Raw genomic sequence first — 26,621 nt, 5'->3', positions numbered from 1 at the left:
AAGAGTCACTTCTTTATCTAATATTTTTAGCCAGGGATGTTAAGAATTGAATCTACATACTGCACAGGTTCTGTGTCTCTGCTAGAATTAGCAGATGTGAAGCCAAAACATCTACATGTGGCAAAGAGATGCACAAAAATCTATTTTGCTGCCATCTTGTGGTCATCCAGATTTTGAGGCCCAAATCTGATAGCCCTAATTTATTTATTTTTTTAACTTTTGCAGTTCAATCTCAATTTTCTGGACTGCAATTTAGAGAACCTTGGATGCAGTTGATTAAATTTGTATTTGGACTCCCCACCCCTCATATACACAAAATAATGGATGTCTATTGTTTTTAAAACTTATCTGGACAGCTGCCCTAAACACAAATGATGCAAATTGATGTCAATGGTATAAAAATTATGTAAATTACATACATTTAATACGAACAAGCATTTCAGTTAACTGATGTGTTTTACGTAAATAATCCTTTAAATTGAGGATATATTATGCATATATCTGGCTTCCAAAGAACTTCAACAACTGAATCCCATTTGGAAATTTGCCTCGTTCCTCAGTGACTGCTAAATTAACCTCTTTGATCAGAGAAAAAATAGCATCTACACTTATGGTTGAATGGAAAATCCTTACAATATAGAATTTTTGCATAAAACAGGAAAAATGCGCTTATGATTTATGGCATTGATGATTACAAAAAATGCATAATAGTAAAGTGTGAACTTTCTTTTGTAATTATAGAGTAAGAGATATTTTTTTTATTAACATTTATATTTGCTGCAAATGAAATTGGACACTTCTTCTTTCTATTTCTTTTTATTCTTTTTCTCTACCCTTGTTTTTTATTTCCTCTTTATTTCTTTCTACACTGCTTTTCTTTTTATTAGTTTGTATTAATTTTTATGTTCTCTGTAAACATAAGATTTCAATAAAACTTATTTTAAATAAAGTAGAATTGTCTTGCTTCTGAAATCCTTATTTGTGCTGTATAAGAAAAAGCCCAATGAATTCCTTTAATTTATTTCTGGAAAATATGTGGAACCCAAGCTAAGTATTTAAGAACCCCATTGATTTTAATGGAAGCATTAAGATAAATTTTAAATTAGTTCTTTGAGGTTCATCACACATTTGGAGCACAATCTGAGACGGGTTTATTTTCTCCGGAGGAAATGCGTTGAATTTGAACCAGGGGTGGGTTCTACTTATCTTTACTACCGGTTTGCATCATGCCCGCGCGCTTGTGCAGAAGAGTTTTGATGACGTTTGGATCAGTGGGCGGAGCCTCCCACCGGTTTTACTACTGGTTCTATAGAACCTGTCCGAATTGGGGGCAACCCACCACTGATTTGAACCTACAGTATGTATTTCTGGAGCTACAAAGCTGTAGGAGTTGCAAGAGCCACAGTAGCGCAGTGGTTAGAGTGCAGTATTGCAGGCTACTTCTGCTGCCTGCCGTTTGCCTGCAATTTGACTGTTCAAATCTCACCAGGCTCAAGATTGACTCAGCCTTCCATCCTTCTGAAGTCAGTAAAATGAAGACCCAGATTGTTGGGGCCAATAGGCTGACTCTGTAAACCGCTTAGAGAGGGCTGTAAAAGCATTGTGAAGCGGTATGTAAGTCTAAGTGCTATTGCTACAAAGTTGTGCAAAACTGTGTAGGAATGTCAGCCATTTAAATCAAATGTCATTTTGGACCACAGTAGCAATGTGGGGCAGCAAACAAAGATGTGTTGATTAGTTATCCTCTCGATTCAGAAGTGATTTTTGAGTCTTTTCCTGGAATTCCACACCCATTTACACTTGCAATTCCTGACTGCACGTACAGAATTTTGCACCCTTCTTGAAATAATAGAGCAGACCACACACCAATTCAGCATCTGGTTCAACTTTGTTTCTAGCATAAATAACTACTATAGCAATTTATGTGCCGTGCTTGCTTATTTTGCTGGGTTTATTTTCAGCTGAAAATTACAGTCGCTGCAAATAAGGCATTTGGACCAGGGACAAAATTCAGATCTAAAATGCAGATATTGCACATCAAATGTGGAAATCCAGATGCATTTTGGGTGGTTGTGCCACTCGTCCCTTCAAAATATGGGCAGAATTCCAGGCACAATGCAGTCCATGTAGAAGCAAATATATAGGGGAGATCTAAAACTATATAGGCCTGCACCTCTTTTCTTTCTTCTCTCTCCATCCCCCCACCCCTCCACCCGCTTTTACTGAATCAAATAATATGCAGGACATAACATTATCGCCACTCCTGTTTCACTTCATTGGATATTCCTGCAGGAGAGGAAACATCTCAATTTTATTTATGTCATGGGTATTAGATTACTAGACCCTCATAACTGGTGAAGCATATAGATGGGCCCCTTTCGACAGAATTTGTGCATTTCTTATAGCAAAGTTCAGTGGGACACAGCCTGGGCAGCTACCTAATGACCCATAGTTCCCCAGACCTCATTTGGCAGTGCTCCACAACTCTTCAACGATTACATTGCAGAAACTCAGCTATAAAATGTATTTATTATTTATTAACCACATTTATATGGCTACCCGTCTCACAGAAGCAACTATAGGTGGTATACAATAATCAGAATGGTATTGATTAGCTATATGGTTACTTTGCATGGCCAGTTTGGTCTAGTGGTGAAGGCATCAGGATAGAAACCAGGAGACTGTGAGTTCTAGTCCTACCAAAGGCAGGGAAATCGGCTGGGTGATCTTGGGCCAGTCACTCTCTTTCAGCCCAGCCCACTTCACAGGGTTGTTGTTATGGGAAAAGAAGAGGAAGAAGGAGCATTAGGCATATTTGCCACTTTGAGTTATTTCCAAAAATAATGAAGGTGGGATTAAAAAAATACTAAATTAGGTTTACACTGAATCTCTGGTTGAAAAAGTAAAACCAGCCATTTATGACAGTACTTGAGCCAAAAACACTGTTTTAAAAAATAAAGAAGGCTCCCCCTCCCCCAAATTGCTCATCCCTGATTTAGGTTTTCTGATACCATGACAAAAAATAAAACCAAGTTGTTATATTCTGCTCTTTAAATCGCACAATGACTAAATTCCATGGGATTATCCTGATCAAATCCTGATCAATGGGGACCTCTTGTGTCCCCCTTATGCAGTAGTGGGATGCTGTCGGTTTAACAACTGGTTCGGTGATCACTGCACACACATGCACAGTTTTACAAATGCTTTTCTGTGTTACCACTTGAGAGTAACACAGCTGAGGTGTGGCAATCCATTCTGCCATGGCAATGAGATGGGAAGATAAAAGTAAGTAAAGCACAGAGGAGGCCAGCCAGGCCGACCTGCTCGTTGGAGCGAACCGGTTCGCTCCCAGCTGATCGTCAGAGCTACTGGTTCGCCTGAACCGGTCTGAACCGGTAGAATCCCACCCCTGCCCTTATGGCTCAAGCAGGTCAGGACCATCTTTTAGTTCATGCTTTCAAGTAGGATCTCCTTTTGGATATAAAAAATGCACAAAACCATTCTGACAGCTGAACAGCAGTAGATGCAGAGTTGTTGTTGCCGTGGCTGATACCCTTATTGTCCTTTTGCAGTTTGTCTGTGTAGGAGGAAGCCCCAACAGAATGAAAGCTTTTGCTCAGTTCATGCAGAAAGAACTTGGACACGAAGGAGAGGACAACGACTTGAAAGATATTTGTGCTGGGACTGATCGTTACTCCATGTATAAGGTGGGCCCGGTGCTGTCCATCAGCGTAAGTACCTTATGGGAGAATCCTGGGAACTCCTCTCAATAGCATACCGTATATCTGACCATTCCAGCACACTCTTTGTTCTTTAATGTACGTCTAAGACTTGTCAGAGGAAGAACCAGATAAAAAGTAAAGAGATCAATGTTGGGGCTCAAGGAACATCTTTTCAGGCCTTGGTTTAACCGACAAGCATCTTTTCTTTGAACCTGAAGCTCCTTCAATCCTTTACACTTTCCACTCTTTCTACCTCACTTGCATGTCGGCAAGAGTGCCTAGGGCCACGTTGTATAATCTCACTTTATCCCTTAAGGGGCTAAAGCAGAAAGTTGGAAAGCTGAATAAATTGCTTTTATTAGGAAGCTACGGAGATACCTTCCCCCTCTCCATTCCAGCAAGCTTGTAAGTGGGACCATTGGGGATAACCGCCCTGAACTCCCACGCCTGCAGACAGCCAGTCCAAGCAATGCATGGCTCAGTATTGGAAAAGATGTGGATGAACTGCTACTTTTTATTCAAGACCATAAAACTAAGCATAAATCCCAGGGTTGGTCCTTGGCTGTTGATGAGATTTTTTGCATACTGTACCAGTGGTGGGATTCAAATTTTTTTACTACTGGTTCCGTGGGCATGGCTTGGTGGGCGTGGCATGGCTTGGTGGGCGTGGCTTGGTGGGCGTGGCAGGGGAAGGATACTGTAAAATCTCCATTCCCTCCCCACTTCAGGGGAAGGTTACTGCAAAATCCCCATTTCCTCCCAATCAGCTGGGACTCGGGAGGCAGAGAATAGATGGGGGCGGGGCCAGTCAAAGGTGGTATTTACCGGTTCCCCAAACTACTCAAAATTTCCGCTACCGGTTCTCCAGAACTGGTCAGAACCTGCTGAATACCACCTCTGTACTGTACACATAATAATGGCTTTTTTCGCTGTGGTCTGCTTGTATTTCACTGTGCCCGGCTTGTTTTACCACTTTTCACACCTCAGTGAGAGTTGCCAGCCAGGTACAACCCTGGCATAACAGGGGCATATCCAGGAGAAGTTAAAACTTGCCAATGAGAAGGTCCTTCTTTAGACAGGTCGAGCTTGGCAACCATTTATGTCAACTTTCCTGTCCTCCCCACCCACCCCACCCCCCAAAAACCCCTCAGAGTTTAGAGGCAGCAAACTTGTAATACAGCATAATAGCAATAGCAATAGCACTTAAGACTTATATACCGCTTCACAGTGCTTTTAAAGCCCTCTCTAAGCGGTTTACAGAGTCAGCATATTGCCCCCAACAATCTGGATCCTCATTTTACCAACCTCGGAAGGATGGAAGGCTGAATCAACCTTGAGCCAGTGAGAATTGAACTGCTGAATTGCTGGCAGTTGACAGTCAGCTGAATTAGCTTGCAATACTGCATTCTAGCCACTGTGCCACCACGGCTCATAAAAGTAAGTCATGTTATTGTCAAATGACAGTATAAGTGGAGAAGTGAAGATCTTACTTTTTATACTGTTTTCAAAAGTTTTCATTTTAAATTGAAGTAGGACATTTTTTTTTTGGTAATTTTTTTCTGGACCACTTCTCCAGAGGATATTTGCTAGATAATTTGGAGATAATTTGGAATTTGCTGTCCTTTCCTCATCCCTCCCATTTCTCCCTTAGAAAGGGAGAATCCCTTAATAAGGAGAACTTTTTCAGCAAAAGATTGCAGTAAAACAGCTAAAACTCCCTTGCTATTTTCATCCTATCCTTCCTGATTGGAAAAAAAAAGAATAGAATAGAATAGAATAGAATAGAATAGAATAGAATAGAATAGAATAGAATAGAATAGAATAGAATTTTTTTATTGGCCAAGTGTGATTGGACACACAAGGAATTTGTCTTGGTGCATATGCTCTCAGTGTACATAAAAGAAAAGATACCTTCATCAAGGTACAACATTTACAACACAATTGATGGTCAATATATCAATATAAATCATAAGGATTGCCAGCAACAAGTTATAGTCATACAGTCATAAATGGAAAGAGATTGGTGATGGGAACTATGAGAAGATTAATAGTAGTGCAGATTCAGTAAATCGTTTGACAGTGTTGATGGAATTATTTGTTTAGCAGAGTGATGGCCTTCAGGAAAAAACAGTTCTTGTGTCTAGTTGTTCTGGTGTGCAGTGCTCTATAGCGTCGTTTTGAGGGTAGGCGTTGAAACAGTTTATGTCCAGGATGTGAGAGATCTGTGAATAAAAAATAAAAATAAAAAATAAATAAAAGTAAATAAAAAGTAAATAAAAAAAAAGCAGCTGTAGATGTTTTGATGCTTCCCTATTATGGTCTATAGGGTTATGTTATTTTTTCCCTATTGAATTTTGATTCTGTTTGAATATTTTTGCCTTTGAAATTCAGGTCACACTATGCCATCTTTGAACCTAACAAAAATTATATCTGGAACAAATCCAGTTGATTTGCACAAGCCCAGTGTTCCATGCATTTCACACACACTACAATTCAGCCAATGGAGTATGGGAAAAGGAAACATGGGGAAATGGACTTGTCCTGAGCACTGCCAAAAGGAAGAAAAATAAAATGCAGTGGACCTCATCCACCAAGCTAAATTTGCAGCTGAACTTGTAGAGCCCTGTTTCAGAAGAATAATTTGGAGTTCCAACTTGAGCCGGGGCTGTGCAAGAATAAATAAACATGATATCTAGACAGCTGCGAGGAAAGAAGAAATATTTACAATATTCCTAAAAGCAAACCAGCTTGCATTTAGGGGCAGGCTCCAGAGAAATGGGGCACAGCAGCTTATACCTGTTACAGGTTTTAGGATGGTAAATATTTGCATGAGACATACAGATCATACATATAGAACAATGGTCATTGAAGAAATGAGAGCTTAGTATCAAAGTGCACTACAAAAAATAAACTTTGTTTCTTAGTCTGAACAGTTTTATGGTCTTTCATTTATTGTACGTTTCCTCTTTCTTATATCGTTTCTAATTACTTGCACTTATCTATCCTAAGTACCCTATTTCTCTTATCTTTTCTCAGCTATACTATTTATGCCCACCAGACCTTCAATCCTTACTCTGTCCATCCTTTTTATTTTCACATTTCCAAGACTTGATCTTCTGGTTCTCATCGCCGTTGTTCCGGCCACATTCTTCAACTTGACCTTTATATCTCTCCTAACCTGTCCTTTACAGTTACAGATTACAGCAATACCATTCCAAATGCACTGTTTTCCATTAGTTAGCTATTTTATTGCAGTGCCAAAATTCTTCAGACTTTCTTATACCTTCTGATATGTTCTTCATTCTGCTCCGAAGATAATACTACTCTATAGCTGTGACTCTTGTTCTCTGTTTTATATGCTACTAGCTGGATACCTGTGCTCCGCTATGAAAATATGTGATCGGGCTTGATAAATTGACAGTTAAAGCTTGAACATTAAAGAGTAGTTACAATTTGCCTCTCCTCTCCCCTTCTCTCCCTCAAGCTTGCCCCACAGAAGCCTCTCTTCTCCCCCTTCTCTCCCTCAGGCTTGCCCCACAGAAGCCTCTCTTCTCCCCCTTCTCTCTCTCAGGCTGGCCCCATTGATCCTCTCCTATCCCCTTCTCTCTCTCAGGCTTGCCCCACAGAGGCATCTCCTATCTTATCCCCTTCTGGGGGGTAGTATGTCTAAACTCCCAGCCTGCAGGTTGGATGAGTCATATGCTGGCTATGCCCACGCCTAAGTGGCAGTTGGAACAGAGTTCTTTTCAGATGGGGAGGGGGAGTAGAATATCTAACTCCTTAGCATCAGAGCATGTTAATAATAATATAAGAAATACTAATGATCTGATGCTCATTTTGAAAGATCCTTTCTTAGCAAGCACCTAGAAGCCTAGAGGAACATATGTGCCTGTCACTGCTGAGGGGACATGGAACGAAGGGAGCTGTGGACCACAAGGAAAACCTTATCCCTGCTTCCCATTCCCATGTGTCCCTGAAGAACCCCCTCCCTCCAGAAAAGAAGAGGGCTCACCACTGACCACCGGCCTATCCTAGCCAGCCCTACCTTACAAGCAGGCACCTGAATGGCTCCCTCATCCTTCTCTTGGTCCTAATCTTTTTACACACAGACCTCACTTGCCTGTTCAGTGACGGTTTGAAGTTACAACAGTGCTGAAAAAGAAGATTTACAACCTTGAAGGTGCAGTCACTGCAGCAGCCCCACTGTCAGTGTGATTGCAATTTGGGCACTAGATAACCAGCATGTGTTTATGGTGTCACAGCATACCTTGGTTATGCAATTGTCCTTTGTGAACTTCACTGGCTTCCAATAAGCAAAGTCAGTGGGGAAGCTAGCAAGAAGTGTCAAGCCATGATCATGTGATGTCATGGTGATTTGTTTCACAATCATAGTTGAAGCTGATATTGTAAGTTGGGCATGGTCATGTGATGTTTCACTTTACGACTGTGTCAATTAGCAGTGGAGTAGCCAGTCCCAGTTGTGGTCCAGAAGTGAGGATTACCTGTATTTCCATCCTTCATTTATTCTATACTTCTACACTAAGTTTCACTTTTTAATTTCTATTCTTTTCTCCTTGACTTCTTGGAATAAATCATGACTGCCATCTGTGGTCACTTGGATTTTTGCAGCCCAGATCTGGAAGCTCTTTTTGACGTAATTTCTTTCAAGTATATTGCAGATATTACGTGTTTGCATGGCACCATGACTTGTTCAACTTGCTTTTGTCAAGTAAACCCCAATTGGCAGGTTTAGATTACATACCAAGCCATAAATGGTTATTTGCAAGCCACATTGGTGGTTCACATCATACGCTAAGGAAAAATTCCAACTATACTATTGCTTAGTGTGTGGTGGGAACCAGATAAAAGAATAGTTTTAATAATGCTATGAAAAATGCAACATAATCCAAACCACATTTATTTTTTAAAAAAATATCAGGAAGATGTTAAGAAGAGCTCTGCTGGATTATAGCAATCGTATCTTGCCCAACAACTGACGCTGCTAAGAAGGCCTGGCCAGAACACAATACCTTTCTCACTCTTGTTATTCGGAAATGTCAGAAAAGTCATAATATAGAATACAAAACAACAGTTGGAAGGGACCCTGGAGGTCCAAGCCCCTGCTCAAACAAGAGACAAATGGTTGTCTAGTCTCTTCTTAAAAACTTCCAGTGAAGGAGCACCCACAACCTCCGGATTTAAGCCATTCCGCTGGTTAATTGTTCTCACAGTCAGAAAAATTTCTCCTTAGTTCTAGGTTGGTTTTCTCCTTGATAGGTTTTCATCCATTACTACTTCTCCTGCCCTCAGCATACTTCCTCTAATGCTGGTCGTTACATATGACCTTCATAATTAGTGGTCATTGAGTACTAGATCCTTCATTAATGTTGTCTGGACCTTTTTTTAAAAAGAACTTTAAACTGGTGACCATATTGTGCTTGTGAGTTTCTTGTTTATTTTTTTTTCAGGCAGTGTGAAGCATATTCATCTTGCCAGTTGTCAATTGTCCACCATCCAGCTCACGGGTGTCAAACTTGATCACATCAACATGACGTATCATGACGTATCACTCTGTTTTTTGCCTTTGCTGAACTGGGGGGTGGGCATGGGCTGTGCATAATGCACCTGGTTTTGACACCCATGATTTCCAACTCCATTGTAGAGCTCCAGGCCTGAGTGATGTCACAAGTGATATCAGGATGACTCCCAAATAACACAAATCACATAATTTGGCCTAAGTATGACTTGAGGTTATACTCTCTTCCCATTCTCCACAGTGTTATTTTTACCAGCTTCTTATGCTTTCTTACATGTGGGGATTCTTTGCTCTCCCAGGACCTGACACACCACAGCATAGCACATCTGTACAAAACACTTTATTGTCACACACACACCTTCCCCAGCAACAGGCTGTTGCTCTGGGTTAACTCTGCCTTTTTAGGCTTTGCAAGAGGATTTTGCCACGTAAATGGGTCTTTAATACTCAGTCCCTTAATACTTACCTTTTAATATTCAGATCAAACCAACGCCTCAAAGTCTTTGTAGCATACAATCTTTTGTCTTTTTCCAAACATTCTTGCACCAGTTGGGATGAGGTGCTGCTTCAGTGTGGTTGCTCCTTTTCTAGTTGCTTCCAAGGTCCAAGCTGGACTCCTACCAGGATATGCTGCTCACTGTAGCGCCGGATGTCCAATCTTGAAAATTTTAAGACTTAGGGCCTTCAACTCCCAGAATTCCCCAGCTGGTCATGTGGGCTGGAGAATTCTGGGAGTTGAAGTTCCCAAATCTTAAAGTTGCCTAGGTTGGACACCCCTGCTTTAGCTTGTGATCCTCATAGTTGAACGAAAGTCCTCTTGCCTGCTTGTACTAGTGGAGGTGATGTCAATCTGCAGACATGACCTCCATTTCCTCATCTATAGGTGCTTTGCTCTTTCCTGCTCCACACACCTCTTTCCCCACTCTGCTTTCACATTTGCTTTTGTAAGCTCAAAGGACCGGGTGGGTGAGGATGCCAGTCCATCCTTGAAAACACCAGGGTGTGGCTCAGTTAGCAGAGAGAATTGTGTAACATTGGCTTGCATGCCTGCAGCAGGGGTGAAATTCACTTACCTTTGCTACCGTTTTGCAAATGTGAGCTCGCGCGCGACACCTCGGCACATGCGCAAAGGGTCAAAAATGGGACGTGATGACGTCTAGGCGAGTGGGCAGAACCTCCCGCTGCCGGCGCTACGGGTTCGCCTGAGCCGGATAGAATCGGCTGAATTTCACCACTGCATGAAAGTATGATAGAAGCGTGATAGAAATGCCAGGAAAGCATTTCTGCCTTGCCATAGCTGCTTTTCCAAAGCACAGGTAGCAATCCCAATTTCACTACTTTATATTATGCAGCCTTATGTTCAGTAGAGCTTGCACCCCAGGAAATGGTGTAATTTAATAATCTTAAAATAGGTCAAAATCTAAGGCCTAAAATTATCCCAGTGACCCATTTCTTCCACGTTTGAAAACATCATCAACTCCATCTTTATTCGTTTTAATAACTAATTTACTAGCAATTTCCCATTTTCTTCTTCCTTCACATACTCTTTGGGCGATTATTGCCAATCTAATGATTCAAATATTGAAAATTGCCACTTCTTCTAATTTTTAATACGCCAAAAATTGCCTTAGTTTGTTCTTGCGATTTCTATTAATTATTTTCCTGCTCTTCAAACACGTGGGCTGGAACAGATGTTTAAGCCTTCCAAAGAAATTGCCTGCTTATATTTTTGGGAGAAAAGAGACCGTTAAGATTAATAGGCCAGAAACAAAAATCCAACTCATAAGTTAAAAGGGGTGCTTTGTTGCAGCATTGAAGACAAGCTGGGTCAGACTCAAAGATGGTGATTTATACTAGTCTCCTCTCTGAACCGTATTATCTGTCTTGGGTTACTACTATATACTAACTTTGTAAATCTTACACGTTTCCTTATTAACAGAGGAGGTGTGTATTTTTGTTCAAGTCAGCAGTAATCAGGAATGGTATTCACTTATTTTCCCTACCAGTTCGCAAATGTGAGCACACGCGCCCTGTCCACGCATGCACCCAGCCTTCTGTGCTTGTGCTTTGTTGGCGCGCGCTCTTTCCGTGCATGTGCCTGGCCTCAAAAATGTGCCTAAATAGGATGGCATAAAGCTGGAGTGGGTGGGCAGCCCACCCACAATTTCCGCAAGCGGTTCAGGTGAACCGGTCCAAACCTGGCAGTAATCCAGCATATAAGATTTGTGCTTACAACCTATTGGACAGAGGAAAGGTATTTTATGGATAGTCTTGATGCTAATGAAAGTTAGTGCTTTGTTACCATCTACAAGGAAAACCAGACTTCTCAAATTATATAGATGAATGGACTTCGGCTCAGAAGATTCCTGAGGCAATATGGCCGTTGCAGAGAATAAATGAGGCTTGAAGTCTTGCATTTGTAAGGCACCCCTGTTGAAGAAGGATGCTTAACAACCCAAAAAAAGCATTTTTGAATCCTGTATTCATTTAGGTGGCATGTAGAATGGATACCACTAAGTTCAGTTATAACTATATATCCAGTCTCTCTCTCTCTCTCTCTCTCTCTCTCTGTGAGTGTGTGTGTGTGTAGTTATATAGTTATATAGATACATATAATATATATTTATCTTCTACATATGGAATTCCGCTTTTTTCTATAGCAACTCAATTCCTGCAGCTAAGCCATTCTTTAATTATTGAAGTTATGAATTGAGCCACTGTTGCTTAGCCACATTTTAAAGAATACTGCTTTAGCATCTTAAATGAACTCCTATAATTTGATTTTAATAAGGGAAAGCTAAGTTAAGAGCTCTTAGCTTTTGTTAGATCATGCCTTGTATGTTTCCATTATAGACTTTCATTGTATACCAATATTTTGGATGTATTTTTCACGTTAGTTTTCTATGAAACACACTGTACAAGTTAAGATCGGTTTTGTTGAGAAAGTATCAAATTCTTATTTTTTTTCTCGTCTCCTGACAGCATGGGATGGGTATTCCCTCCATTTCTATCATGCTTCATGAACTAATCAAATTGCTACACCATGCAAAATGCTGTGATGTTACCATTATCCGCATCGGTACCTCAGGAGGATTAGGTGAGCAAAGAGTTTTGCTGCTGCCAGGCATAGGGGATGCAGATGAAAAACAGCTCAGAAAAGGTCAAATCTTGATGAGAATTTTGTAACGTGTTTTAATATACATTTCAAGTCAACAAATTTCAGGCAGCAAAGGTATACACGGAGAGATCACAAATGTGTATTCGGCTGAGAAAACATCACCCTGAAAATATGGGGCTTGATGTACTTTCTAAATTAAAGCCATTCAAAATGAAGTTTCCTTGGAATCTATATAAGAAGAGCACTAACTGAAACAAAGAAATATAATACCATACCCTAAAAGAATATTTTGCAATTGCATTTATAAAACATTAAATTCCTGGACTTTAAAATATGGACTTCTCTTCATTCTTGTTCAACCGCAAGCAGCCTATTAATTTTAATCAAAAGAAAAGTTTTATGTGCTTTCAGAATGAGTGAAAAGAGCTTCTAGGTCTCAAAAGATTATCTTAAATACCTAAATGAACTTCCTCCGTTTTAAAGAATCTGATCGCCTGCTCACCAGACTAAATGGAGACAGATAATTTCCTTTCTTAGGTTGGTTCTCATGACAGACTAAACAGGTGCTGGAGGACAATACTTGAATCTAAAGCTTGTTAGCCCACTGTGATTGTGGACAAACATATAATATAATATCATATTTCTAACATTTAAAATAACATATAGCTATAGAATATATATATTCTTAGCTGAGGGAGCCAGAATTGTCTGAAGATGCTTCTTCCATGGTCATGACTGCCTTCATGAGTCTATGCCAAGACACAAAATACTGTTACTTTCCAACTGAAGTGGTACCTGTTTGCAGGCTTTCAAAATGCTAGGTAGGCAGGAGCTGGGCAAGAACAGGAGCTCACCCAGTCACTCAGTGTTTGGGTCTCAAACTGCCAACCTTCTGATTGACAAGTCCAACACTTTAACCACTAGGCCATTGTGCCCCTTCATATATAGTGTACATACATCCATACAGGCTTATAGAACGTATCTATAGATTGGGTATGAACTGAATCCTAAGTTTAACAATCATTTTGCAGAGTGAAAAGGGTAGCATATAGCAATAGCAATAGCGCTTATATACCACTTCACAGTGCTTTACAGTGGTCTCTAAGCCAGTGGTCCCCAACCTTTGCGGCTTGGTGGCCCGGCTGGATGGGGGGAGAGGGGAACTGGGCTGCATGAGTGGCAGGCCAGCACACCTGTGCATGCAGCTCCATTTGTGTGTACGCCAGCCCGCTGCTTGTGCAAGTGGAGCTGCGTGTGCATGTGAGCCAGCCCACCATTCACACAAGCCGGTTCCAAATAGGCCATAGCCCAGTAGTGGGCTGAGGGTTAGGGATCCCTGCTCTAAGTGGTTTACAGAGTCATCATATTTCCCCCAACAATCTGGGTCCTCATTTTACTGACCTTGGAAGGATGGAAGGCTGAATTAACCTTGACCCGGTGAGACTTGAACAAATGCTGGCAGTCGGCAGTCTGCAGAATTAGCCTGCAAGACCACTGTGTTACCACAGCTCATGTAAGTGTAATAAATAACTAAATAAAATGGAATGTAATCAAAATCTAAAACAGATTTTAATTGATAGAATATGCATTGCCCTCATTCACCCTGAATCAGGGGGGAAGGTAGGTTACTGTGTTTTGAGAAATTCAAAACCTGGATTTCTTTGGAACTAACCAGGGATGGGATTCAGTTGGTTCGGACTGGTTCGGGTGAACCGGATGTTAATTTTAATCTGCTTTGCTGAACCGGTTGTTGCAAGGACTGTCCCGCCCTTCCGCCCCTCCCCTCCCCGGAGTCTCCACACAACCTGTTTTGGATGCCAGGTAAGTGCAGGGCCCGCACGGAGGCTCTGGGAAGGTGAAAAATTGGCCTACCAGAAGTTCAGGAAGTCCAGAAACGGGCCCATTTCTGGCCTCTGGAGGGCCTCCAGAGCTCAGGGAGGCCATTTTCACCCTCCCAGAGGCTCAAGAAAAGCCTCCGGAGCCTGGGGAGAGTAAAAAATGGGCCTACCGGAAGTCTCAAAATGGGCCCATTTCCGGCCTGCTGAGGGCCACCATGGCCACACCCACCCAGCAATTGGGCAGAGAACTGGTTGCCAAAATTTCTGAATCCCACCCCTGAAACTAGCCTAAGTCCCCCAACCAACTCCCTATCTGTTATGTCTACTACTTGCCTTTCAACTAAGTGTCCATTCAGCTTCTATGATTAAGACTTCCATTTCTGCATTTGTTTCAGTAAGCCTGTGTCACCACCAGGTTTGACCAGGACATATGTAGGGGGGGCTTATTTATTTTTATGGAGCATGTTTTAGTTATTTGCTCTAACAAAATAGCCAGATATTGAGAAGAAAAGTATCACTCACTAGACCACCTTCATGTCAGCCGAGAATAGTGGAAAACGGCTGCTGGCTGACTAATTGAGCCATCAAAATCTTATGCAGTTAGCCCAATTTTCTTGAGATAAGTGACCGATGTAGAGGAACTTTGGATCAGCAGGTCAGGCAGACAGAGCCAATGACTTATTACCCTGTGTCAGTTCCACCTTTCTCTAAATGGAAATATTCAAAGGTCTTGCTATATTCAGACTTCTAGGAAGCTAAAGCTATTGTAAAGAGCTGAGTCAAACTCAGTGGCTGGGGACTTGATGGACTCCATATGTTCCTTTCTTTGGCTATAATACAGAAGTTGCTCATCATTGCCTTTTAGGATGTTTTTTTTCAATTTCCTAGTACGGTCTATAGCCTCAAGATTTCTTAGTAATCTCCTACTTCAGGTACTATCTAACCCTGCTTACCTTTGAGGGATAGCCAAGATCAACTAAAGCAGTGGTCCCCAACCTTTTTGGCATCAAGGATCGGTTTCATGGAAGACAATTTTTCCACACATCAGGGGCAGGGGGAGAAGCAACATGCAACCTAGATCCGTCACATGAAGAGTATCAGTAAGGTTCATGCTCCTATGAGAATCTAATGCTTGATGATCTGAAGTGGAGCTGAGCCAGTAATGCTAGTGCTGGAGAGTGGATGCAAATATACAGTAGATGAAGTTTCATTCATTCACCCACCACTCACTTCCAGCTGTGCTGGTCTGTGGCCCAGGAATGGGGACCCCTAAGCTAAGGGATGCCATCTACTGTAAGAGGTTTTAATATCTACTGGGACATAGTTACCATTTCATATTTCTTCATCACTGTGTATTTTCAACTTTTAGGGGTTGAGCCTGGCTCTGTGGTAATAACAGATGTGGCAGTGGATTCCTTTTTCAAGCCCCAGTTTGAGCAAGTGATCTTAGACCGTGTGGTGACACGAAGCACAGAGCTTGACCAAGACTTGGCTTCTGAGTTACTTGAATGCAGCAGAGGGATTAAGGACTTCCCAGCACTAATGGGCCATACAATGTGCACGTATGATTTTTATGAGGGTAAGCATGTTTTTAACTGGCTATGGAAATTCTCAGTCATCCAGGTCATGTCTGTCCCAAAAAGTGCTTTTCAAAAGGCAACTGGATGTGCTTGGTTTTTTTCCTTGAAAATGTTTCACTTCTCCTCCAAGAAGCTAAAGCTGAAGAAACTTCTTGGATGAGAAGCGAAATGTTTTCAAGGAAAAAAACAAGAAAGTCCAGTTGCCCGAGCATCCTTGTGACATGTTTTTAACTGAAAATTTAAAAATATGAAAACTTTACGGTATCTAGCCAGTTTGGGGAAAGCGTCATGTAATGGTGAATGGTCACTTTGTTTCCTTAATGAATATGAAATCAATAAATATGTGTATACTAAAACCTCCCCTCCTATCACTTCTGCTGTTGGGAGGATTTTATGGGACTCCTTATTTCCAGAGACGTTGCTCTTGACCTCTCTCACAATCATGTCTTCATATGGTGTCCTTTTATGAAGTCCCAGACGTGTTCTGATCACCCCAATCATTTCCAAATATGCTGGCCACACTGATAAATTTTATTTTTATTATTTTTAAGGGGTGTTAATCTCACATTCACATATCGGGTGGCCAAATACCTTCACCAAGTTATATAACTGCACAAAACTTTTAATTAGATACTATTATCCTATTGGTTTTTCCTCCTTTTCAAGTAACAAATTGTTGTATCAAACTATCTTTCTCTTTTATTGTAAAGGCTGATCAAAGACCATAATAAAGATATTTGATTTTAATTTAATGCTAAAACCTCTTCCCATATCTATAGTACTCAGAACTAAATTCAATGGAACTTGCTTCCAGATAAGTAAAAATATTGATTGCAATCATTTTACCAGGAATAAGCGTCATTAAGTATAATCTTAACTTTCCTAATCCATTTAACTTCATCATTAGTGGTAATTATCCCACTAATATTATTAGACCCCATTTTTAGTGGTCTATCTTCAGTTCCTCTTACAAATAAGCTTTTGTTAATTTTGCGGGTACTAAAATGGTAGCATTTTATCTTTCGTTTTATACGATTTGTTAATAAATATAGAGCCCGTAAAGAAAAATGCAACTCTGCATCAATACTTTGGTTATCTTTTAATTTTATGTCTTGTCATTTTAAAAACAAATATAACAATTAAACTTTAGTTTAGTTTCACCTTATGGAGTTTCACTGATAAACAACAAGACAATAGGAAATTCTACCACACACACAAAAAACCCCAAACAGAGTTATTATTTCATTTCTTGACTAAAACCTTAAAATGGTCACCAGAAAGTAGAGAATAAAGTTGTAAGAGAGAAGTGGAACTATTTTCCCCAAAGAATTTCAGAGCTAAGTCACCTGAGATATCTGACACATTTACCCACTTTTCTATCAAGGGAATTACTTCAGCGACAGCAAAGCAGTAGATCAAGAGATATTGCAGAATTGGACCTTCTAACATCCCGCAGTACTGACCATTTATAGCAGCACTATTGAGAATGGTGGTTAAGGGCTGTCCTCTAACAAGTGAAGAGGCCAGATCCCTCCCCCCCCAAAAAAATGGATGGGCAAAAATAAAAACTAAATTTGATGCACTTAAGAGTATTTAATTCAATACAGTTAAAATGTTCCTCTGTATTCAATGATTTTTCCTTCCATCACATTGATTATGTGCCATCTCATTGTTGTCAACTGTTAGAGTACCACAGAGATTGATTGATTAATTTAACCACTCTGGGGTTAGAAACCACATAGCTAGATCGATCTATGACAATCTGTCCCTAGCTTGGTATTTCATACCCTCCAATGGTGTATTTAACACCACTATATCTGAGTCCACCCACCTTGTTGCCAGTTGTCCTCGTCTCCTGTCCTCGTCTCCTTCCTTCCTTCCTTCCTTCCTTCCTTCCTTCCTTCCTTCCTTCCTTCCTTCCTTCCTTCCTTCCTTCCTTCCACCTTTCCCAGCATTAGAACTTTAGACTTTGAGAACTCAGTGTTCAAATAACATGTCTGAAGTAGAATAATTTCAGCCTGTCATTTGTGCCTCAAGTGAGAACTCTGGGGTTGATTTGTTTTGATTTGTTTATTTTCCCCCCCTCTTTGCTTGGTGTTGCGATATTCTCAGGAGCCTTCTCCAACATCAAAGCAAAAAAAAAAGCCATCAATACTCTTCCTAGCCTGCTTCTTCAAAGTCTAACTTTCACTGCTGTCATATTAAATAGTATTATTTAGTGGCAACTTTGGAAGCCTCTCAGAGATGAACCAATAGCTTTATGGGGCTCCTACAGTTGTAGGAGTGAAGGCAGGGCACTTTTGCTTCAGGTGTCAAGCAAAACCCTCTTTTTTTAATCTCAGGATTTTTAAATTCCTCAAATGATTTAAAAAAAAAATAATATTAGCACATCTGTTGTTTATCCTAGAACCGATGCCTAGTATTTTTGCTATATTTTTTAATTCACTGCAAACTGGAGAAAGAAAGAAGATGCCTATCAATCCAGTTTCCCATCGCCTTGATGACATTTAAGAAAATCTAAAACGCTCCTGATTTGCATCGTCAACATGTGCCAGTTCATTGACTAAAAGATGCAAGCATTTCGTATTAAACAGTTAAAATAAAAGAGCCCCCAGTCAATCATCATATCATCATGTTAACAGCTGGATTACATTCCAGCTACCTCCTGTGACAGGATTATAGCTTCCAAAATTACCTTCCCCTAAGAAAAATGTCAAGAAGTCTGGCATTTACATAAGTACCCATTAGTGCCCCTCCCTACCCCAGGACCTTTTCTCTGGAGACAATTAAGTGCTGTTTGCAAAGTGGATAAAACAGAAGAAACTGAGAGAAGTCATCCCTCTGTGGAGTCTGTGAGAAACCTTTGGCTGGCCGATCTGAGTTTGGGCCACCTCTTATGAAAGCCAGTTCAGAGGCTTCACATATAGAAACAAAACTGCAGTGGAAAAGCTTGTCCAGGTTGGTTCCACTGCAAGGAGTAGGATTAAAAAAACACAAGAGATACAAAGAGACCAGCAACGGATTTAAAGCGGTAATTAAAGAGACTGATTTGCAAAATATGTTCACTCTATAAGGGAGTCTTTATCACATTCAAAGACACAGATTTCTAGAATGTTCAATTTAGAATTACTCAGACTGATTTACAGAAAAGTTGGTCGTGTTTGGAATTGAGTTTTCCTCTTCCATCCAGATGTTCCCTGCTTCCTTCTCTGCGGGGTAAAAGCGATGCAGGTAACAGAGACTGGCCAACAGTTGATGTTTGGGCAGCTCAGAAGTTAGACACTCTAGTAAAAAGAAACAAAATTAAATGAAAATTAAATATCACCAACAAAAGCATCCATTAGCCGAGACATGCTAGCTAAGTAGCACTTATCCAAATGGAAAGCGGTTGGGACAGTAATGAAGGTGTTATGGTAACTTGGTTTTTTTCCCCTTCTCCCAATTAAATGCCAACTTTTTTTTCTTCAGGGCAGTAAGTAGTAAAAGCATCCGGAGGTTGTGTTTTGTGAGCTTTCTGCTTTACAAAGAACTTGCAGCAGGGGGTTCAAATATGCCGCTGTGTCTTTTTCTGTAGGACTAGTGCTGCTTTCATTATTGGCTTCTGCAGCTTTCCTCCACACGGAGCGATAAAGAACACATTAGCCTTAATTTATTATCTTCACCGTTGAAGGCATTTTTTTTTTTACAGTCTCTGTTTTTATGCATTCTATTCTGTCATTCACTTCTCATGTTAAAAACTACATGGCGGATAAATTATTAGTATTTCAAAGAGCAGGCTATTAAGGGGTGTTGTTGTTTTTTTTTAAATGGGAGTTTCTTTTTTATTTAAGCAGGATGTCAGTAGGTTACCTTTAGGCTTTCGGAAGAAAGCATTCTCTGCAAAAGTCAACTGGGCCAATGCTGTGGAAGTCAGGCCACATGAAGGCATAACACACTCATGTTTTCCTCTTTCCCTTTTAAGGCCAAGGACGGTTAGATGGAGCATTGTGCTGCTTCTCGAATGAAAAAAAGCTAGAGTATTTAAAAAGAGCATACGATGCCGGCGTGAGAAACATAGAAATGGAATCCACAGTTTTTGCTGCGATGTGCAAGCTTTGTGACCTGAAAGGTAAGTCACTCAGAGGACTTCTGGGAAGGTTCTCCTCCCTTGGGTAGTTTGTGTTTTTGTGTTAGTTTCAATAGAGAGGGACTAGTCTTTTGAGTTTAAGAAACTGTTCTCAGAAAGAAACTGGTCTTCCCAGTCACTGGGACTCAGGTGGTGTCTTTTCTAACTCCTATCTAAGGCCTTTCAACCTAGCCTACTGGCAACCCCAGAATTTCCTACAGATTAAAAGAAAAACTGAGGTGTTTCTAGTTATGAGCAGGTAACACAGTTGAGAATATCTGTGCATTACTACTTGCAGGAAAATAATCATTTTGGATATATGGCCGGATTTACACAGATAGAAGAATAACCTTACACAGATAGAAGAATAACCTTACAAAATAGTAACTCAGAGGGGTGAACTCTTGATGTCCAGAGGCTTCTTCAGCATCACCTTCAGGCACCTTGGCAGTGCATTTTCAACTACATAGTTATACTCTGTTCAGGACAGGTTTTCCCTTGGCAAAGTTGCTCAGCCACAGATGCTGTTCCAAAAATCTGATGACTTGGACTCTCATGGTCCTCCTTACTGGCTCCTCTGCACCCAGTCAACTCCTTGTCATCTCTCAGGTTTAGCTGGTCCCAATTTATTTGCTCCCACTGGGGTCTTCTTGCCTTGACCCTCTCTCAAGCTGATGATTTCTTTCATGGGTTGCACCTGCCCACCAATCCAAGCTGTAGTAGACAACCCTGTGTGATCTCCTTTTACTTCTTATTGTAATCAGGAGCAATGTTGATATCCTATGCCCTTCTGTCTCTTACATATCTCCCTTCGCTCTTTTTATGCTGCCCATTTTTCTTTCCTTTTAAAGCTTGTCTCTTCTTTTTCTCACTCTTGAGTGACCTTTCCATCTCATTTTAAGTTTCTGATGTCTTTTTATCTCCTTGAGGTGCTTTCTTATATCCCCCTACCCGTTTCATTTTCCAAGCATTTCTTCAAGCTTTAATCCTTTTGGGTCAAGGCTGTCCCTTGGTCTTCTCCTTGGCCTTCATCTGTGTTTGCCTTGGCCCCAATCTGTTATTTGCCTTCTATAACTCCACTTCAAAAACACTGAAGTTAAATTTTTCTTCTCATAGTTGGGGGGAGGGTCACCTCCTCATGCCCTTCTTTTGTTTTCTTGCAGGCTCTTTTTTCTCTAATGAGATCCAATTATTTTATTTTCTCCAATTTACTTTTATATTCTCCTTCTTCTTCCTTACATCCTTTTAATTATAAACCTGAAACACCCAGATTGCTAGACACAAGTTTTTTCCTTGCTTCTCATGCTAAACCTCTAGGAATTTACACCAGTTTTGCTCATTTCCCATTCTTTACTACAACCACCTGGTTACCTTAATTCTTGTTTCCTTAACTATCAATCCACTGTTCAGGAAGGTAGCTGCAAAGTTCATTTTGTTTTTAAAACAAAAGTTCATTTCAGTATTTAAAATTGCTTTTTGGCATAATAAAACAGGTAAGCAAAAGTAATGATTTCAGTAATTTTTTGTAAATTCCCTGGAAGCTACCAAAAGCTGTAAGAGGAAAGTGATGCACTGGCGTTTAGTTTTGATACAATATTTAGAAAAGAAAAAAAAATGTTCCAGTTGAAAGGTATTGATTCACAAATCCTTGGATCAGATGTGCTGTCCACTTGCTACTTATAATTTTAAGAACAAACTATGTTTTTACATGTGTAATTCAGCCACACACCACAATACTTTTGCAAATCTGACGATACAGTGTTAGGTCTCATTGTATAAAGCACTTTACGAAGGTTCATAGTAAGGCTATCATATCTAAATGATCACAAGAGCAAAAAGAGATCTATAGAAAAAAAAATCTAGATTTTTGCAATCCAGATATTATTAAAACATAAGATATTATGCAGTAAATAATATTTTAACAGTACCACTATATTAGAAAAACCCCATAAGGAATGTTGTAATCTCAGCATAAAGCATTTGAGTTTTCTTCAGTCCATTTTGTTTTCCTTACCTAACCCATAAGGCTTTAACAAAGTTATTATTACTCCGGGATCATAAATTGGCAGAGGTGCTTACAGCTGAAATCAAAGCTACAAATCCAGTCCTGTCTGAGATCAATAAGCTAAAGTTTATTACTGGTGGATAAAACAGAGAACGCAAGTCTGGTGAGGAATCCAAGTTCTCCAAGGAACTTTGTTCACAAAGTCAGATTAGAGAAATTATTCTAGTATTTGAGTACCCTCAGGCAGGGCTTAAATACTGGAAATATCCTGAGCACAGCCTGCACTCATTAGCTCTGGTTATCAGAGCCCAGTTACTTAAAAAAACAACCTGAGAAGATCATCCTGCCTAAGGCTAATCACTCTGCAGCTTCTCTCTTTTTCTGCCTTTTTTCTCCACTGTATGGAGATGATGCTGATTAAGGCAGATGCTCTTTCTTGACTTGGGCAGCTGAGTCTCTGCTTAGAATTTAGAATTCTCCAGGACTAGAATCGGGACCAAGGAGGCCCAGTCAAGCTCTATGATTCATGTTGTTCTTCGTCACCTGGGCTGTCTAGGGCAATCATGGCGAACGTTTTAGGCACCGAGTGGCCAAACTGCACATGCATGCGCATGCTCAAACTGAAAGGTGTGCTTGCTTGCACAAACACATGCATGTATGAACGTGCACATGCACAGACATGCATGCGGGCATGTGCAAACATGCGCATGCACAGACATGCACGCATGCACAGCAGAGACACAAAGACCAGCTGGCTGGTGGGAGGCGGGGCATCCCAACACCAGCAGCACAGCAAGAGATAAGATCTTTTTCTTTCATGAGCTTCTGTTTCGTCATTTGCAGGGAAACAGAAGCTCACAAAAGAAATGCCATGGAGATCTGACCGGGGGTGACGGCTCGCATACCAGCAGAGAGGGCTCTGTGTACCATCTCTGGCACATGTGCCATAGGTTCGCCGTCATGCGTCTTGGGCTTCATCTTGCTTTCCTTCCTCCTGTGATGAGAACTCGCCTCTCGAGCGCATAATGCTCTTCAGCCCAACTGGCCAGTATATCCTAAAAGTAGCTGAACTGTGTCGGAGCCTCATATACTGAGGCTTCATCGGAGGAGAAGGAGAGTGGGTGGGGTAATTGCCTCAGTCTAAATCATTAGAGGTGTTCTCCATTCCTTTTGTGAAGACTCTCACAAAAGGTGAACAAGAAAAATAGCATGGGTTACACTTAGATGATTCATTAAGCCACAAGCAACTGAGTTCAGGCAATATACTAAGTCATAAGTTCATAATTTACAAATCATAATGGCTGCGTTCACAGTATATAGTAAGCCAAGCCAAACAGACCACTTGGCCACTTTTTCACTTTACTGTCCTGTGCTACTATTTCTTACCTGAGGCTCATTCTCAATCTCCTACAAAGGCATCAGCTGTTTAATTGCAATATAACCATCAGATTGACAGAGTTAATGTGCTGCATTGGCATCCACATATATACTTACTAGTGCAGTGATTAGCATGCAGCATTGCGGACAAATTCAGCTCACCGTCAGAAGTTTGATCCTGACGGGGCTCAGGGTTGACTCAGCCTTTCGTCCTTCCGAGGTTGGTAAAATGAGGATCCAGATTTTTGGGGGCAAGATGCTGACTTTGTAAACCTGTTAGAGAGGGCTGCAAAGCACTGTGAAGTGATATATAAGTCTAAGTGCTATTGCTATTGTATGTATGCATGCCGGATCCTTTCTCCTTTGCTTGATGTCAGCTGTCTGGGCCCCAACTCAAGGTGACACTGGAAAAGTGGGCTTGGGACCAGCTGTTTCTGCAGTATTACCCACAATATCCCTGAGTATCACTCCCATTTAAGTTTTGTAAAATAGAAGGTCTCTTTGGCATGAAAGGTAATTCAGTCCTAGCAGCCTGCTGTCTAAAATTGTATTGCTGACACCTCAAATGCTAAGCAGCATTTTATGCCATTTCCACTGCTTGGTTTCATAGAGAACTGCAATAATTTGAGGGCCGAAAATGCAGGTGCAAAAGCTATGCTTTTCCAGGCAAAAACTCTGGTCTTGGATACAGGGATGTTTTAAATTGGTTCTTGGGGACTGTGTAGGATGGACAATAGAGGATGGGGAAAATAGCAATCTTGGCAGAATCAAAGCTTTTCAAGCCAGCTTGAGAAAAGTTTCCACTGTGAGTGTGTGTGTGTGTGTTGTGTGTTGTGTATGTGCGTGCGTGCTTGCACGTGTTTATGCATTTTGTTTCATCTTTTTAGAAACTGCAAAGGGTTCGCCTTTTGTGCTGGCATTCAGGGCAATGCACAATTGTTTTCATTTAAAATGCTGCTGAAAACAGAGAGTAATATACTTTCATTTTGAGTTGAAAGCTATTGTGTAAAACCTAAACTAAGCACCTCACAGATAAAAATCAAAGCACCTCCTCCATATGGGATGGTGCAGTTCTACCCACTTTGAAACCCTCTCCTCCCCAAAATATTGAGTGCAGCTCCTGATCCCCCCCCAAAAGTTGCCCACCCTTGCTCTAATGTGGTAAATAACTTAGGATGCTCAACAATAGTGTTTATTATACGTGATGTTTTTGTTTTCATAAAATCTGCTCTTATTCCTCACAGTATTGCATATTGTTTTATATGTGGGCAGTTCCAACCAAGAACATGACTTACGGGGAACGTTTAAGGGCTAGTTTTCTCCATGGTTTATTATAGTCTCTTAAAACATTCCAATCACAGATAGATGCAGTAAAGCTTGTCACTGGAGCCTCCAAACTCAGGGAGGGGTATTAAAACTTTCCTACCAAATGCTCTTATTATCCTTCTTGAGCTTTGAAGCATTCGTCGGGGGCTCCAGTTATGCACCTGCTGTAAACTGAGTAAAAACAACATGTGCGTGTTTTTAAGAGCCATACAGGTGTTTTAAAAGGTAGCAATGTAATGATTTTGTTTTCCTTTCGAAGTAGAGTGAATACATATTGGCAGCCCTAGCAACGTTTTGTTATCGTTCTGCAACACTTATCCTTTAGTTTGAAAGTTGTTTAGTAAAATTCTACTATAGCATTTGCAGTCTTGCAGTAAAATTTAGATTGACTACAATTATAGCTGTTATAACAACAAAGTTGACTTTTCCCCTTCCGTTTCCCCCTGCTTTCAAGCTGCAGTAGTCTGTGTGACTCTCCTTAATCGACTTGAAGGGGATCAGATCAGAGCCTCTCATGAAGTTCTAGCTGAGTATCAGCGACGACCTCAGCAACTGATTGCAACATTGATCAAAAAACACCTTGGGCTGATTAATGACAAGGAATTATTAGACAATGCAGTAGTCTAAAATATTGCAGAATCAATGAGCCTGGAACAGCATAATATTCATGGATGCGAATTACGAATGGTAGGTACATTGACACTGTTGGGTTTTTGTATGAAGCACAAGAACAGGAAAAGAGTGAATTGAAAAACAATTTCACCGATACTTTGAATTTAGGAGGAGGAAAAACTAATTTTAAATCCGAATATATAATTTTTTACCTACAAGAACATATTGGATTATTCTTGTTGCCTTCAGAAGAATTTTCTGCGTTATTAACGATGGTAGCTAGAATGAATATTAGTTAAGTAGCAGCTGAAGGCAAAGAAAGGAATGAAACCACTAAGTGTTTGAAAGGTGTGGTTTAAAGCCCAGCATGTTCTGTACGAGTGGTCTTCACTGGGGAAGATCAGTCTGGAACATTTCAAATAGCTATCTATAGGCTATTTCAACTTGGCTACCCTAATATTGATTTGGATCGAAATTATTTTTTTTTAATTTTTTTTTGGTAAAAAGTTTTATTTTCATTTTCCAACAACCTATTCAATATACAGTCTCTTATTCAACATTAATCATTAACTTTCATTTGTTACTTATTCGGACCTGCCCAGCTACCACTTCCTTCCTTAACAAACCTTTCCTCCTCCCTTCTCTACTTTCTTCTACTTTCTTCATCCTTCCTCTCCTTCGCTTTTCTACGTCCTCTCCTCTTTCCCTACTCTTCTCTTCCACCCTTTCTAACCCTCTCTCTTTCCCCTTTCTTCTTCCTCTCCTTTCCCCTTTTTCTACCTCTCTCTTTCCTACCTACTTTCTTCCTTCACTCCCTCCTCTCCCTCTCCATTCCCTTCTGAAATGGCAGCTGAGCAGCCCCGCTTTCATTTCAAATTATTTCTATTTCTTAATTACATATCTTCAATCATTCCTTTACATTGATCCTTCATTTCCCCCCCTCCCCCCTCCCACCCCCCGAGACTTCCCAGAACAAAGTACAGGGTATAAAATTAACAATCATAAATTAAAATACAACATAAGTCAAATCCATAGTCACTCCTCTCTCTAAGACCTTAACTCCCCTTCCAAAAACAAAAAAATACATTCTTCTTCCAGTCCATTATATATCAGTCCATTCCCCTCCTAAAATCTTCAGAATCTTCCAATTAAGTTAGTATTTCCAGTTCATCAATAAAATATCTTCATCAATTAAGACCAAATATATATCCAATCTACATCGATCAAGACCAAAACGATATTCCATCTTCCAGTATTCATCAGAAATTCTTCTATAATATACCTTTCTTCCTTAAACAGTGTCCCAAATATAATTCATATTTCCAGCTTAAATTCTTAAATTTTATCCAATCTCCAAAAGTAAACAATGTTCTATCTTCTCATATCTTTAATATCACTTACA

General features: G+C 40.4%; 1 protein-coding gene across 1 annotated transcript; it reads left to right on the top strand.

Annotated features, from left to right (window-relative positions):
• Positions 1–15,476: 15,476 nt before the first annotated feature.
• Positions 15,477–26,139, top strand: UPP2 (uridine phosphorylase 2). Its single transcript, XM_058192337.1, has 3 exons — positions 15,477–15,793; positions 19,756–19,902; positions 25,062–26,139. The coding sequence occupies exons 1-3, from the start codon at positions 15,496–15,498 to the stop codon at positions 25,232–25,234; spliced, it is 618 nt and encodes a 205-aa protein (XP_058048320.1). The 5' UTR covers positions 15,477–15,495; the 3' UTR covers positions 25,235–26,139.
• Positions 26,140–26,621: the final 482 nt, after the last annotated feature.

This window comes from Ahaetulla prasina, chromosome 1 (genome assembly GCF_028640845.1).
Source record: "Ahaetulla prasina isolate Xishuangbanna chromosome 1, ASM2864084v1, whole genome shotgun sequence".
In the NCBI taxonomy this organism is placed as follows: domain Eukaryota; kingdom Metazoa; phylum Chordata; class Lepidosauria; order Squamata; family Colubridae; genus Ahaetulla; species Ahaetulla prasina.
The sequence above is the reverse complement of the archived record's forward strand: the minus strand, read 5'-3'. Positions and strand labels throughout refer to the sequence as shown.